This window comes from Bufo bufo, chromosome 2 (genome assembly GCF_905171765.1).
Source record: "Bufo bufo chromosome 2, aBufBuf1.1, whole genome shotgun sequence".
In the NCBI taxonomy this organism is placed as follows: domain Eukaryota; kingdom Metazoa; phylum Chordata; class Amphibia; order Anura; family Bufonidae; genus Bufo; species Bufo bufo.
The window spans coordinates 748,229,485-748,245,795 of record NC_053390.1 but is presented as its reverse complement, the minus strand read 5'-3'; the positions used below and the strand labels follow the sequence as shown (position 1 = coordinate 748,245,795).

Below are 16,311 nucleotides of genomic sequence, written 5' to 3'. Positions count from 1 at the left end.
TCTTATACCTTTATATTTTTGTCAAGATTCCCAATATACCGGTGTGTTGAAAGCTAATAATGCCCTTTTATACATTTTTTTCAGCATTTTCCAAATTCATATATCTAAGAACTTTATGTTAAAGCTTAATAAACATAACGTGTCCTTATTCTGTGATATGTTTTCTGTAATACAACTTTGTTACTGTATTTCCTAAAATAACTCGCATTTTATTAAAGTTTTTTCTTATGGATATTTTTGTAATAACCAATATCTGCATATTTGAAAATTGTGTGTTCTACGCACAAAATGGATTTCATTAAAGGTCATGACAGACTCCAGGATAATACATTTATCCTTGCTTTAGAAGGCATTCATCAATTAATCAAAGAGATTACTTCCATTAAGTGTGTATTATGGATGTACTATTCACCAATCAGGATAAAATAGATTATCACATACTGACCTTGTTATGCTCCATTCACTTTATAAACTACAACATAAGGGCTTGCAAAAAGGATTTCCCCCCAAAAAAATATCATTTACATGAAGGACTGTATTTGTATAAATGTTGCTGTTTCTAGTGCCTTTTTGTGTATTTTACACCATTACTATAATGGCAAACATAATCATGTGATGTCAGTTTATCTGTACGTGAAGCATTTTAAGATGACACAGCTAAAATCTGGTCTTACTGTCTTGAGGGTATAATTTCATTGTAATATCACATTATTAAATTACACTATACATTACAAACGATATATGAAAAATAGCGTACTTACAGTATACCAATGAATAAAAATATAATTTCATTATTTTGCGAAATATAAATAAAAGACATAGGTGTATAAACTAGTGAGCAAGGGTGTCCGATCCATAGAAATGGCCCATTTGGCTATTATGGAGCCCCAGGAGGTGGAGACCAATTCCAGAGCCGCCTTGTCCCCATTATAAAGTTTTTTTTTTTTTTTTTTGAGTATTGGATTGTGGTGATTAATATCACCTTGGTGGCCCTATTTCAACTTTTCACTGTGTACTCAATTACCCCTTAATTTCACATTTTTGTTCCCTGTACTGCCTACTTTTACCTGTGCTTAAAATAGGGTTGCTAGGCATGGTCCGTCTATCTGTTGAAGGACGGAGGATGCAGAAGCAGGCTGCGTGCAAGGTCACATTACTGACAGCCAGGGACTGTAAGTAAATGATTAAAGCCAGGTCCTCCCGAGCAGCTGATAACAGTGCCTGGGCTGTGTGCACTTCTCCCTGTCCCTGCGCTTGGCAGACGCTCCCTCACTTAGCAGAGCTGGAGAAGGCAGAGTGGAAGCAGCGCAGACCAGGGAAGGGAGATCTGCCGTCTGCTCAGTGTATAAATGAAAGCAACATGTGGTAAGAGGACCCCTTTGTGCTGCAGGAGATTAACCCTTTAGGGGGGAGGGCTCTGGTTACTGACACTTTTGGGGGGCTATTGTTACTGGCTAGTGAGGGCAGGCGGGATTAGCCTCAGGGTGAGGGCAGTGGCGGCCATCTTAACTGAATAGTGAGATTGCAGTTTTATGCAGACTGGGTGCTGAGGGCTGAATCTTATTAAATATGGGGTAAGTCAGTCTAATAGCAACTGATTCTGAAATATCATGTTATTAGTAACTACATATATGAAAATTGAAATTAGGGTCTAAATGTGACAGTTATCCTTTAAGGAGTGGTGAGTGCTGTAGTGTTAGCAAACAATGAAGTAGAAAATGTACAATACTCATAAAAAAGTGGAATAAGGACACCTTTTTTTTTATTTTGGGCACCAAGTCCTTTATGTACTTTCAATTATCAGAATTGCAGTAGACATTGGTAATTATTATTATTTTTTTTTAATCTCTGACACTACCAATTGACTAATAAGCCCATTGAAGGGGTTATAGTGCTTTAGTAGCTGCTGCATTACTTTGTGGTTTTCCCGGCTCAGCTGTGCACTTTTCATTGAGGTTGAACCTGTAATAACAGCAACTCTATCCCATCCATCTGAGAACCCTGACCCTTCAATTATTAGATCGTCATGGATGCTGATAGTCAGATCTCCACTGATCTGATTTTGATCTCCAGCAGGTACCCATTATAGTGAATGGTGCCTGGTGGACTTCCAGCAGCACACATGTGAATACGGTAGTACGGAAAAGCTTAACGCGAGTGTCAAAGTAGCCTTAACCGCTGTACCAAATCTGTTCTTGAATGGACCCCAACAAATCCTAATGGATCACACTGATTTATCATGGATTTTTTTTATTTTTGATGGCAAGCACAGAACTGCAGACTGCACTACTGTGTAACAGTCTTAGCTCCAGAAGCCAGTCAAAGAGAAAGGAGAGGGCATAGTCTGACGAGTTTACCATTTCTAGTGGTAAGAGCCAATCAGTGATATCTGTACTGTACTCATATCCTGCTGTGGTACTAGTCTATACCAGTTATTGAAATTTCATTGTGTGCTGGATTTCTCTGTCCATTTTGTGATATTGTAGTTTGCTGCTGTGCTTGACCTCAGACTGTTTAGTGACCATGCGCCTGCCTTTACTTCTTTGTACCTTTGTCTCTTTTACTTCTCACCTGGCTTGTTTCTGCTATTGCTATTGGATACTATTGACATTGAGTGCTGTTTTTGACCCTGGATAGTATAACTACTCAATCTTTCAACTCTATCTACTACCCAGCAAATGTAAGATAGGATAGGATAGGATAGGATAGGATAGGAAAGGATAGGAAAGGATAGGAAAGGATAGGAAAGGATAGGAAAGGATAGGAAAGGATAGGAAAGGATAGGAAAGGATAGCATAGCATAGCATAGCATAGCATAGCATAGCATAGCATTCCACCCACAGTGACCACTGAAGGTACCTAGCTAGGTTCCCGAGAGGGAATACCCTTTTTGAGATGGCTATTCTACTGAAGGCTCTTCCCAAACAAAGTGACTAACCCAAATCTGGTAGTGAATGAGTAGGTTGCTGGAGAGCAGGGACGTAGCTATAATGGATGCAGAGGTAGCAGTTGTTACCGGGCCCAAGAGGCTGAGGGGGTCCAAAGACCCTTGTGCTGCATAAGAAGACACTGGTATTATAGAAAGCGCATGCTTGTGAATTTATACGTCTGGCTGGAGGGAAGAGGTTATGTCAAGAATTTGGCATGGGGTGTGTGCCATTTCAGTTTTTTCCTCAGGCAGCATGAAGGCTATGTGCTTCCCTGCCCCTGGCCACAAAACACTGAGGTAAGGAGAGCCCAAGCTAAACTCTTGCACCAGGACCCATGAGCCTCTAGCTGCGCCCCTGCTGGACAGGTTTCCCTTATCTTGTCAGTTATGTTACACATTTTTCCATCAAAAATACTAGAAACTCCTGACCAAAAACACAAAACACAAGTGTTGACAAAGACTAATCCATAAATATTAATGAAATCAACAAAATATAGAGCTCCTAAAGAAAAATAATATAAGTGTAGACCTCTTTCTAGGCTCACTAATGGTAAATCCAGGTTTCTAAGATCAATCATTTAAGTACCTACTGTAATAGGGATCAAGTCTGCTGTTAACAAGGCATAACATGGCTTAAAATCATATACTGGAAAGTAGCAAATAGGAAAACATAAATGACCAGTAGAATAAATAGAAACTCCATCTATTTATAATGCGACATAGTCATTGTAGAGTCAAGTGCTACAACAACCTTCAGCTTCATCCCTCAGCGCATAAATGATATTTAAATGCATTATTATAATGAATGTGCTGAAAAGATATTTGTCATGATAAACTCCTCCAGATGCAATGTGAATTTCCCTGAAATAATGTATGATTTATCTATTCGAAACATCCCCCCCCCCCCTCGCCCCATCAACAGTATGCATATATATGAATGTTCTCAGCCTGTCGGCTGTTCGGCAGAAGCCCACATAGTTTTATAGATAATTGTTCGCCCTCATATAATTTCTGTTGAATCAGTCCTTTCTCAGAATAGATCACTTATTTATAAGACTGTTGATGGCAAAACTCGCCTGCAAGGAAGAAAAATGGATATAAATTTGATCTTCTCCGTTCTTGGAATGAAAAGGTTTGTTTGAATTCCGGATTTTTTTTTAACTTTTTTTTTAACAGAGATATACTGATCATTTAACAGGCAGAATGCTAGAGTTATTCCTCCTTTTCATCATTACTGATATTGTATAAACATCTGCTAAGAGCATTCCAGTTCTGCAATCTTCTAAAACATGGATCATTTTATATGTATCTGTATTAACAGTTCAATAACAGCAACTGCGCTGCTTTTTTTTTTTGGCACCTCAATATTCTTGCATTCTGAATAAAAACAATCCCAGACTAATCAAGGAGCGTCTACGCATCCAATCTCAACAGGGGAGAAAAACAAAATGTCAGATGTGTCTTTAGTCGGTGAAAGAAAAGCCGTATTATGTCAACTCCACATTCATCCAATAGCTGAGGATCATGAATGCAACATGAAGTGTATAGACAATGACTTCTAATTATAACGCATAACGCTTTATATAATAACATGGTGCCAAAGGCACAAAGTGAGCTCTAAGCACTATGATAACTATAACCTTACAAGCGGAGAGCACATAATCTTTGCCATCTTTTGCTCGGCACCATCTAGTAGCCATACTATGGGTATGATGAATCACTTGCTTTCCACTTCAATTAGACTTAGACACTGCATTCGTAGGTTTAACTTTTTAAGATAGACAATGGACATTGTGGGAATTAGCTCTGTAGCGGCAGGCAAAATGGGATGAAATATAGTCACAGGCAGTGCCACAGAAGTCCATTTCAAACAGGGCTTTTCCTATTTTTATTTTTATTTTGCTGAACAAAATCAATGTATAGCCTTTACATTCAGGCCCAATCCCCAAATCAACCAATGCTCTGCTAAGCGCTAACTAAACATATGATTCCATGACTATACAAGTAGCTCACTACCAATTACTGGAATAAAACTACTTTAATGTGTGTTACCTCCCTCACACCAGCAGTGAATGTCCACTTTGAGGTCAAAATGGACAGTAACAGTCTCTCCAGACAGGTTATGTCTCCTCAGATGTCTCTCTGTCTCTAGTGCACACCTTGTACCTTAATAGCCCAGTAATGAGCTGGACTATATTGGCCAGAAGGGGAATGATAGAACCTATTACCAACATGCCCATGAGTCCATAAAAATCCTGGCCCAAAAACAGGGCTTCCCCTCCTACCCTACCCTTTGCTAGGACTTCTCAGCTTTCCTGGATTCTTTTTATCTTATCCAGGTTTTCCTAAAAGTACTCTATATGCTTTGTGGACAACATTTAAGCTGAGAACCACTCTACTTTTAGCTTTATCTTGTACCATTTTCTTTTTCAATAATATAATGAGGGCGATTTATTAGTAAATTGACTTGTTCTTGTTCTGAATCCCATATTTATGAAACATCTGCACTACTTTTTCCCAACGCATGTGACTTTGGAAAGTGTGACACAGAGAATTCACCATCCCTGCCACCTTTCTTAATAGAAAAGTTGAAGAAGACAATACTAGGTTCGACCTGGCATTCCCCCACCCTATTCAAAATCAAGTTGAAGGCATGTTGAATGTGGCAGTTGTGCATGTAGAAAAGATACTGATGCACATGCTGCATTATGTTTTTTTATGGCAATATTCTGCATATCGCAGATGAAGCCAGTAATAATCTTATTGATGGCTGTTAAAGGCGATATTAATTATTGATATTTATGCAAATCTCAATAATTAATATTCATAAATAGGCGTGAGTCGTCTAGTGATGACTCCGCCTATTTATGCATAAATAAACAACAAACACTATGGATTACCTTACTCTACACTGAACTACCTGCGGCTATTGCTGCGGCGCCCTACTAGTACAAAAGACTACACACTGTGCTTAAATAAAAGGTATTTATTAACACGCTATACGTCACAGTCTATTATTCGCTTATAATTATATATATCTATATCAATGGAATAGATATATATATATTTATAGCAGCACACAGTAATATAAGTAAACAAACACATTATAACAACACACTAATACGGTTCTAACTACACTAACACAGTCCCAAGTCCTCCCCAGGATCTAACTACAATTACAATACACTTACATACACACAAATATCAGTAACCCACCCGCCTGTCTAATCACTGTCCCTACGGGGGACAAGGGGTTAAAATAAAACAGGGGGTCTGAATGGGCAGCAATAAGCCCACCTACACATATATTATATACATAGAGATGTATGCTGACAAGGGGGCATACATACATCTCTATGTATACACCCACCACCTGGACTGGCCCATGCAAAAGGGCCAATATATATGCATATATGTAAGGGAATATATACATATATATTTAAATCCAACACTTAACTCAACAATGGCATAGCCATTATTTGATCAATGATTAGATACATCGTAAAATATTATACTGTAGATTATGTTGATAATAAGAAGTACAAGTTTTATTTCAGAATGTGATGCATTCATAAAAAATTAACTCAGATGCCAACTGACTGACTAGTGATCCTGTATGTAACACACAGAGGTATTGTACTGCCATGTGCATGCTACAGCTACTGTACATGTACGGGACCCCTGCAGCTGGTTAATTTAAAAGGAGTGTGTCATCAGAAAATGTCCTATTGTTTAAATTATGTTATTTTAGAATTTTTGGTCTTATTTTCAATGTCACTATCTATATATAAAAAAAAACATGTAAAATTGGGCAGTTTTCGCATTGGCCACTAGGACTAAAAATATGTCACTGCTGATATCATATTATTATAAGATACAGAATTAAAATGACTGATATCACCTTTGTATAGATAAGACAGGATCCACCATTCACAGTAGGTGATATCACAGCTTATCTACTCCTCCCTGACCTCTGCATAGGTCACCCAGCATGTTTAGTGTGACACAGCGAGGGGTTTGGTCTGGGAAAACAGGTATTTTCCTCCCAGCATGTGCTTCTGGGCTGATTTACAGCCAGGTGAGGTCAAATACTGGGCCGGATATTAAATGCAGATCCAGGTTTTGGCAGCACCTGGCTGTCCTTAAATAGGCAGCTGGGCTCAGAAGACAGGTCTCTGTGTTGGGATCTGGGAGCTTTGTGTCTGGATGAAGGCCTTCTACCTGTTTGGCGTGAAAACAGGTTGGTGCTGCTATCAACAAGTACTCTTTGAGGCAGAATTGCCGCATGGTGTGAATTACCACCAACATCACAAGGTGACTTTTTGTTTGAATATGACTGTTTGTTTTGTCACTTGCCTATAGTGTGAATAAAACACTGAACTGTTTAATCCAAAGAACTTGTTGTTGCCTCTATACTGCGTCCGCTAATCCTGTCTACCAGAGCGAAACCCCACACTAGAAAAAAATCAAGAGGGTGTTCTCTAGTCTATTGTGTCTATGGCCTATGTGGCTGCTCTCAAAGTACAGGAAGTCTTCACATATTTAGGCCTAGTGTCCAGTATTAAAATTCAGGATTTTTTTTTAAACATGGCCAGGGGCATGGGAAATTAAAGAAAAAAAACAAACACCAAAAAAAAAATTAAAAAATATTTGACACAAGAGCATGATTTAAATGATATGTCATTTTCTGACGAAAGATTCCCATTAATAGCTCATACATCACTGGCTGCAATGGTGACCTCAGTGGCCATGCCACTAATGCCAGTGATAGGCTAAAGTAGTCACATACCATGTCATCACTGGAGTCTGGTAAACTGGAGTCCAGTGGGGAGCCTGGAAAGCTTCTACAAGGGTGTGACGGGGGATAAAATGTCCCAACACCTTTTTATTCCAACTTGCTGCTTTCATCATTACATTGATACCATTTGAGAACTTCTTTTGTAGTCATTTAAGTCTTTATTAACTGTGGAACATTTCAGTAAGTTCAGGTGCATTCAAACTTTCATCTCAACTAGGCTATAACTGGTTTGTCAAAGAAACCTCTAGGCTCTGACAATGGGCCCCACGGGTCCTGTAGAAGACATTGTAATCTGTACCTTTAAAAGTAGACATGCACATGTTTTATATAGATGTAGATTAGATCCTCACCTTGCTCCACAGGTCACTTTTTTGGTTGGTCAAAAAAATCCCGCTCCAACATTGATCAAAACACATGAAACTGAAATATCTGTATATGCTTAGTAATTCCAAATATGATCCAGACCTTAGCTGTCATTCCTTGTATAATAATGAAGTTAGGGATAGACATGACGTGTACATCTGTTCTCTCATCTTGCTTTATTCTGTATTGGTTCTGTCAACATCTTTGGTTAAACTATTTCTTGTTACAGAGATTTACACTAGGCTCTTTAACGTTGTAGTGCCCTGTGGCGGTTGTAAGTGCTAAAAAATTTAAAACGACTTCAAAAACCCACTGGCATTTTATATATTTATTAATCTCTCTATCGTTGCTTCCATTTCTTGGAATCTCAACGATATCTGTAACAAGGAAACAAATGTAATAATGATGGGCAGGGAGAGAGAATTTCATTATCTTACATCTTTCCTTCTTACATATGAAGCCTGAGCACTTTTTTCCTCCCTAAAATAAGATAACTAGGTCATTGTCTCCCAACTGGAACATAGCAGAACTTTTCTGCTACAAGTTTTTTTTTGTTCATATTTCATATTTTTCATCTCTGCGGCCTCTCCCCCATCTTCTTTCATGCTTTGTTTCTTATAGATTTGTCAGGGGGCCTAATTTGTTTGATTCAATGTAAAAAAAATTGGGAAGCTTAAGGGGGACGTTCACACAAGAGATTTTACAGTCAAATTTTGGTACGGACAGCCACACTGAAATTTTGCCTAAAAACGGCTGGCGGCTGCGTAATTTCTGCCAATTCATTCCAATGGGAGGCAGCGCTGAGGATCATGGAGCGAGGGCTTAAAGTGGTGGTTACATCAAAAAGCGACATGTCACTTCTAGGCGCAGCTGTGGCTATAAGCTGCCTCTCCACGATCCTCAGCTCTGCCTCCCATTGAGATCTATAGGAGGCAGAAAGGAGGAGGTTGTGGGCGGGTTTTCTGAGAAATTTTCTGCATGGCTGTCGGCTCCAAATTTCCGCTGTAAAATCTGTGGTGTGAATGTCCCTTAAGACTTTTTACCATACAGTTTGTCTATACTATTGATTCTATTCACATAAAAGATTTAAGGACTTAAAGGGGTTTTCTACTTCTACTTTTTTGGCCTATGCTCAGGATAAGTCATCAATATCAGGTTGGTGGGATCCGTCATCCCTCGCCCCCACCAATCAGCGGTTTGAGAGAAGCTTCAGAACCAGAAATATGAGCCAAGACTACACAGCTCCAGCTATTGTGTAGTGGACAAAGCTGGTTACTGCAGCGCTGCTCCCATTGAAGTGAAGCTACTTCAGAACAGCTGATGTGCAGGGTGTCGGACCCCCACCAATCGGATGTTGTTGGCCTATCCTCCGGGTAAACCATCAGTATAAAAGGAGTGGACAACCCCTTCAAAGAATAAAAGACATTGTGCCCTAAAGAATCAAAATGCATTCAACTTGACTGTTTAATGGCCAGCCAATCATTGGTTTCAATGGTCATCATAGTAAGTAGTCACATGTCCATGTACAACACTTCTCATGACACCAGTGACATAGAGATGCAGCAGAGCTAAACTTGATGGTTAACGCGTTAAGTAAAAAATGGCACAAAAAAAATCTCAATGTATTTCAATCGCTTTTGTCACAAGATGGCACGAGATAACACTGACATGTTATCACAGTTATCAGAGTCAGTTTTAGCTCAGCTACATCTGTATGGAAGAACTTTTTTAAAGTTTTGTTTTGCTAGATTTCATTTGTTTTTCTGTTCTAAGAATACAGTATAATACATGACCTTCAGTTATCTGCTTTGTGGAATTGTTTGTGTGAAAACTGGCGGAGTATTATTAGTAGACTTCATACTTGAATGGGGATGAGTTACAACATCAGACTTGGCACAAGGAAAACAGTAGAGCAATTTTTGTAAAGAAAAGTTGGCCCTAAGCCACATCTTTGAACAATGATAACAAGACCTATTGTCATGATGACTAGTCACTGCTTACCATGGTTGTCTTTGTTTGTGGTTGTATTTTTTATTTTTTATTGTTATAAGATCTGATACATGGTGTGTCTACGCTACTATGTAACATTTTTTCTTACATATTTTCTTTTACACACGAGCGTATACATGCCAAGGACTTCCTATTCTTGAGATTTTCTACCACTACCCTGAGATTTCCTTTTCATTACTTGTTTATATGATAAAACTTCAATAAAAAGAATGAAACAGAACAATGATAACAAGTTTGAACAGTGAAAGTAAGTTGAGCATAAGAGCCCATTTTCATAGGCCGATGCACAGGGCAGTGATCGGTAAAGTACTTTACATGTTTGTCTCTCATAATTATCCCGATCCTCATACCATGTAAAAATTCTAAAAATCTCTAAAAATAGGTAGATATCTTATCAACTCCCACAGTCACTGAGACATTTTTCAGAAACCCACAATCCTTGATAATCATAAGTGGCATTTAGTTGAGCAGTACCACTACAGTAATTTCCACTTCCCCCCAAAAAGTGACAATATTCACCAAGTTTAGTACTGATTTACAATAATAATTAAAGGGGTTGTCCAGACATATCCACATTTTCACCCATGCAGCCACCTAGCACTGTTCCCAGTGATGTCACCGGCACTAATGGATGGGCTTTAGTGCTGCCCTAGCCGTTTTACAGGCTAGGGCAGAGCTAAAGTCCACCCATTAGTGCCGGTGATGTCACCAGGCTCACTGCTAGGCGGAAGCCTAGCTTTATCCATGTAGCGAGTGGTATGTCACCTTGTAGGGCTATCTCAGCTGAATATAATGATACCTTAGCGATCTTCTACTTCATTTTGGAGAAAAACTACTTTCAATTAGTATGCAAATGAGCAGTTAAGTGCACTGAGGGCAGCCCCAAGCCACTCTGTCCACACTTGCTCCTCCTACTTCCTCTGCCAGCCCTTCCCTCTCTTTGATTGACCAAGACAACATGCATTGTGGCTCCTGGGGCATTCTGTTTGGTAAGTTTAGAGCTGCTATCATGTCAACCTACCTATACCTTATGTATGTTTACTGTTATTTTGTGCCTGAGGACATCGTTATATTCATGTATGCTATTGTCCACTGTTAGACATCGCTGAGAGTGATCCCACCATACTAGAGCCCAGTATTGCAGGTGTGCATCTGCTTTTATCTATTTTTGTATTGTATGCTTTATTCAGATTGCCTATACAATAAAGATGTGACTCAATACTATGCTTACTTTGTGTATTGTCTTTGTTTTGTTTTTTGCTTGGTGATGCAACTGATGTAGTGGTTTCGTATTTATATATTTTTTATGAAATTATATTGATTTCCTTCCTTTCCTTCATCCTCTTGTAGAGTCAGAATAGGCCTGAATTTTCATTCCTAAGATATAACCTTCATCCTCTTGTAGAGTCAGAATAGGCCTGAATTTTCATTCCTAAGATATAAGCCTCATACAAGAAGATAAATGACTGTGTCCATAGTGTGACCAATAGTGCTGTTCTAGTATCCGTAACCTAATGCAGAATTTGCTTACTGCGTAAAGTTTATGATCACACAGCTCAACCTGTGTTCAGGGTAGAAAGATCGCAATCGCACTGCGGTCAAAGTATAATAATAACAACTCACATATCTCCTATGTGCATAGATTGTAAGCTCCTCAGAGCAGGAACCTTTCATTGTGTTCTTCAGAACCAGTCTATTGCAATGTTCATCACTGCATAGAATTTTTGTATGAAGCTCATTATATTGTACTTATGACTTAATTCTTGTTTATTTGGGTCTGATCAAATGCTGCCTGTGCAATCTTTTTCCAGAAATCACAAGACACAAAATATGATAATTACACATATTGCAGAGCTGTCTTGGATAGGCATAACAGGTATATTTTTTGTATCCACAACTCTCCTACAATGTGTTCTGAGTGCTTGTACCGTAAATGACAAGTTAGACTTAAGGTGAAAATAAAAAGTTGTGTTTGTGGGTCAACTAGAAGTTACTCCACTCCTGTTCATCAGCTCTGTACAGTTGACAGCACTGCCTTTGTGAAAGATTTTCTAGTGACATTCAGAATCTTTTGTCTTGCAGCCATTTCGTAGAGTGACGTTTTCTGTTGTGAGTCAACCTCAGGACCCTCATCAGGGGTCATTGCAGAGTTGCTATGACAGTGGGCTAGAAGAATCTGAGACTCCGAGTAGTAAGAGCTCCTCCGGACCAAGACTTGGTGCCCTACCACTCCCAGAAGACAACTATGAACGAACAACGCCGGATGGCAGTGTTGGTGAGGCAGAGCATATGGAAAATGGTAGGGGCTTACACATACAAATGTACTCTAGGAGAAGAAGTAATACATAGCACTAGTTCTATTGACATGGTTGGTTTATCATGATATGATGTACACAAATCATTTGCCACACTTTGTAGTCATTTCAATCATTATGATGTGTCCAGATTTGGGGATTTGTATGCTTTCATTTTGAATTGCTGTTTTTTTTATTTTACCTGTAGACATATAGCCGAGGGCCAGACTTGCTTACATCTCATGTGTATAGTATATCCATTGGTATGATGTGCAATAGTAATCTAATCTTAAATGCTGTGTTCACCTTTGCAACCATTTTCTTTTCTCTTCAGTTGATCTAAAATTAAAAAAAGAATCAACTGGGTAATTAATATCCATTAAAAAAAGGTTTGTGTCTACAGCTCCTATGCATGCTTATGTGTCTCCATGGTGACGGACTAAAAACAAAACCTGAGTAGTCTGATCACATTGTGGTCTTTTCTATCTAGCCACCTACTTCTTGCAAATTTATCAAAATTAAATTTGTGGCAGAGGATGCAGGATCAGACTACAACGGGCTTCCTTGTAGTCTGTTACTATGGAGACTCGTAGGTCACAAAGGTGTACATGTGCTTTAAGCATTAGGTCAATGGTTCATAACTGGATTGTCTACATTTTGATATTAGTAGTTCATAACCTGATTGACATGTTTTTAATTCTTGTACATGGTAATACTCAATAATAATATATACCTGGAGTATTTCAAATGAATCTGCATATTATCCTTATTTTATTATGTGTCAATATGAAATGCAGATATTTGTTAGCCTCTCTCTTTAGTCTTAGTGCTTTTCAAAAGTAATAATGCAGGGAAAATATAACTAAATATAGGCAATAATGCCAGCATCTCAGAGGAAACTCAATATTACTGAACTATTTCTTATATATGAAGAGTTCTCTAAGTGCCTGTGCCAGACATGGTTGAAGGTTGTCATGGTAAATGAGTACATTGGAATTAGTGCAATGCTGGCTTACATTGGAAAGTCATAAAAAGCATTGAAATCGAAGAGAAAAGGTCCATGACAGATATAGAAAGAAAGGACATTTCACAAGCTTGGGGTTCTGCACAGAGACAGAAGAGATCTTTGAGACTAATATAACAGTCAGATAATAGAATATCCTATAAAGGGGAGAAAAGACGGGAAGGTCAAGCAGAAGGATAACTTTTTATTCACAATGTTCCATGCTAAATAACAGAAATGGCGGGTCTGTTAGTAAATGTGTATAGACGCAAAAGCTTTTGACACGTACATAGGCATAAGCATAAGTTATGAGTTGAGATGGTAGAATGCATTCCTCAGGTTTACGATTCATAGAGAATATAAAATGTATGCGGAAAGTCTTCAGAACCTTTAACTTTTTTCACATTTTGTTATGTTGCAAGTTTTTCCCCATCGTTCTGCACTCAATACCCCATAATGAAAAGTGAACAGGAATGTTTGAAATCTTTGCTAATTTGTTGAAATTGAAAAACTAAAATCATGCCTTGACATAAGTGTTCATACTTTTTACTCTGGACTTAATTGAAGCCCCTTTGGCAGTGATTACAGCCTAAAGTCTCCTTGTTTAGGATGCCACAAGGTTTGCAAACCTGGACTGGGGGAATTTCAGCCACTCTCTGGCACTTTTAGTTGACAGCCATATCCAGGTCTCTCCAGGGGTCTGGCTGGCCACTTAAGGATATTCACATACTTTTCCCTAGGCTAGTGTTGCCAACTAGAAATGTTCTTTTTTCTGAACAACTCATCCCAAAATCATGGACAGCCAAGATTTTTTACATACAAATTGGAAAACCATAATGAATGATGAAGATTATAAGTAATGCAGGTCTATAGATCTATGAGCTGTAAAATGATGATAGTTACCACCAAAATAATCTAATCAAGTACCACCAGCCTAAAAAAACACAGGGAAAATAATCACCTATTTTTTCAGACTGTCCATAAATTTCCGGACCGTTGGCAACCCTGAGTCATCATCTTGTTGCAAGGTGAACTTTCAGACCAGTCTAAGGTCCAAAGTACTCAGCTTTCCCTCAACCCTGACCAGTCTCACTTTTCCAGCCTCTGAAAAACACCCCCACAGCATGATTCTGCCACCATCATGTTTCAATGTAGGGATGGTATTGGGCATGAGCAGTGCCACTGCCTGGTTTTGTCCAGAGATGCTTAGATTTGAGGCCAGAGAGTTCAAGAGAATCTTGTTCCTTACAGTCTGGGAGTCCTTTAGGTGGCAGTAAATCTTTTAATATTTAAAGGGATTGTCCTTAGAGTAACTATTTAGAGCGCTGCAGGGAAATAATGCATATATAGCCTTTTGCTATACGTGCCATTTTCCTGTAGCACTCTTCACTGTTCTACAGGGATTCTACTTCTACTCCCCTTCTTCCCGTGACCAAGATCAGTGAGTGGACTGAAACGTCTGAATCTAGGGTCATTTATCATTTGAGATCGTTTTCATGTCACTTTTAAGGCTACTTAACATTGTTTTTGTGACTTTTCTGCGACATTTCAAGTGTGGCAAACAGTAAATGCCCCATAATCCACATAGACCACTTTGAAACATGGCAAGGATCACGAAATGTCACGCATTGATCGCAAAAAAAATGTTGCGGTTGCCATGGAAATGTCGCAAATACCTGACATGTCTGATTTCATAAATGACCCCCATTATCTACCTATTTTTGCTTGGTGGATTGAACTTGGAATTGACGTTATAATAAAATCTTGCAGTGGTTTAATTACTAAGAGGTTTTTATAACATCCAACTGAACATATATAATTTTTTTTTCTCTTGGATTCTGAATGATCCATCACACCCTGTATGGAGGCATCATGTAGAGATTCAGATTCCAGGTGCCTTTGTACATAAGCCATATATTAGCTACAAGGAATGTATACTGTGCGTAGGTTTGGCAGAGGCACATGATAGCTGTTTGTAAGGAGCTTCAATCGGGGTTGCAATTATTTTTCCTGATCTAAAGAATCTTGCATGTTCTTTGTGGTCAGGGGATAATTTCCTAAGACTTACATATCATAGAAAAACATTATTTATTCTTTGAATAATACAATTTCATTGACTCCATATTTCACGGTCTTCTTCATATGGCTTTTTCAATAAAAACCTATCAATTTTCCAGCCGTCTGTTATTTTTCCCATAGATTATTGAAAAGAATATAAAAATCTTCAGCGCTCTGAAGGCTGCACTGTGGGTGATCGGTTTAATTAAAACCCATCATGACTTGCAACTGTAATGCATACCTGGAACTGGACCAAGTTTTAAACAGCTTTGGCGTTTGAAAGGCTATAGGGTAAAATTTATGATCAGGTTCAGGAGTAATGAGCCGTGACATAATGCTACCCAAGGCATGACAGGCCACATTTAAAGCGCAATCCTATTTAATAATTCCAAGAATATATATATTTTCATGCCAACAGCTTTTTACCATTCCCCTCTCATCCGGTCAGTCAAGTGGTTTTTCTACTTACAGAACATTTCCCTCCATTGAATGATCAGAATACTGATCTATAGAGAAGACCGTTAAAGGTAAAGTCCTAATTACCGCTGTTTACTGGAGCTGAACCGAGGTGAGACGGAGCACGCCACAACCGAGACCATGTCAAAAGTGCACTCGCAAGTCACGGCCCAGATAATGCAGGAAAACACCAGGACATTTTGCCATTTATAACACGTTTAATGACAGATGAAGTTATGTAGATAACAATTTAATGGGATTTGGAGTTCCCCATTCAGGTCACACTTAATAAGATATAAATATGCTCCTTTAAATACATTTTTCATGAAGAATGTGAGCACAGGCCCCGGAATCCTTATTCAAGAGAAATGGCAAATCGTTATTTTCTATACAGTATTAA

At 38.7% G+C, this 16,311-nt stretch overlaps 1 protein-coding gene across 1 annotated transcript in view; it reads left to right on the top strand.

Moving 5' to 3' along the window:
* Positions 1–16,311, top strand: part of PCDH7 (protocadherin 7) — a 961,953-nt gene that overhangs the window by 442,480 nt on the left and 503,162 nt on the right. The window contains exon 2 of the mRNA XM_040419006.1: positions 12,183–12,375. Coding sequence (XP_040274940.1) covers positions 12,183–12,375 — 193 coding nt within the window. The remainder of the gene's footprint in view (positions 1–12,182; positions 12,376–16,311) is intronic.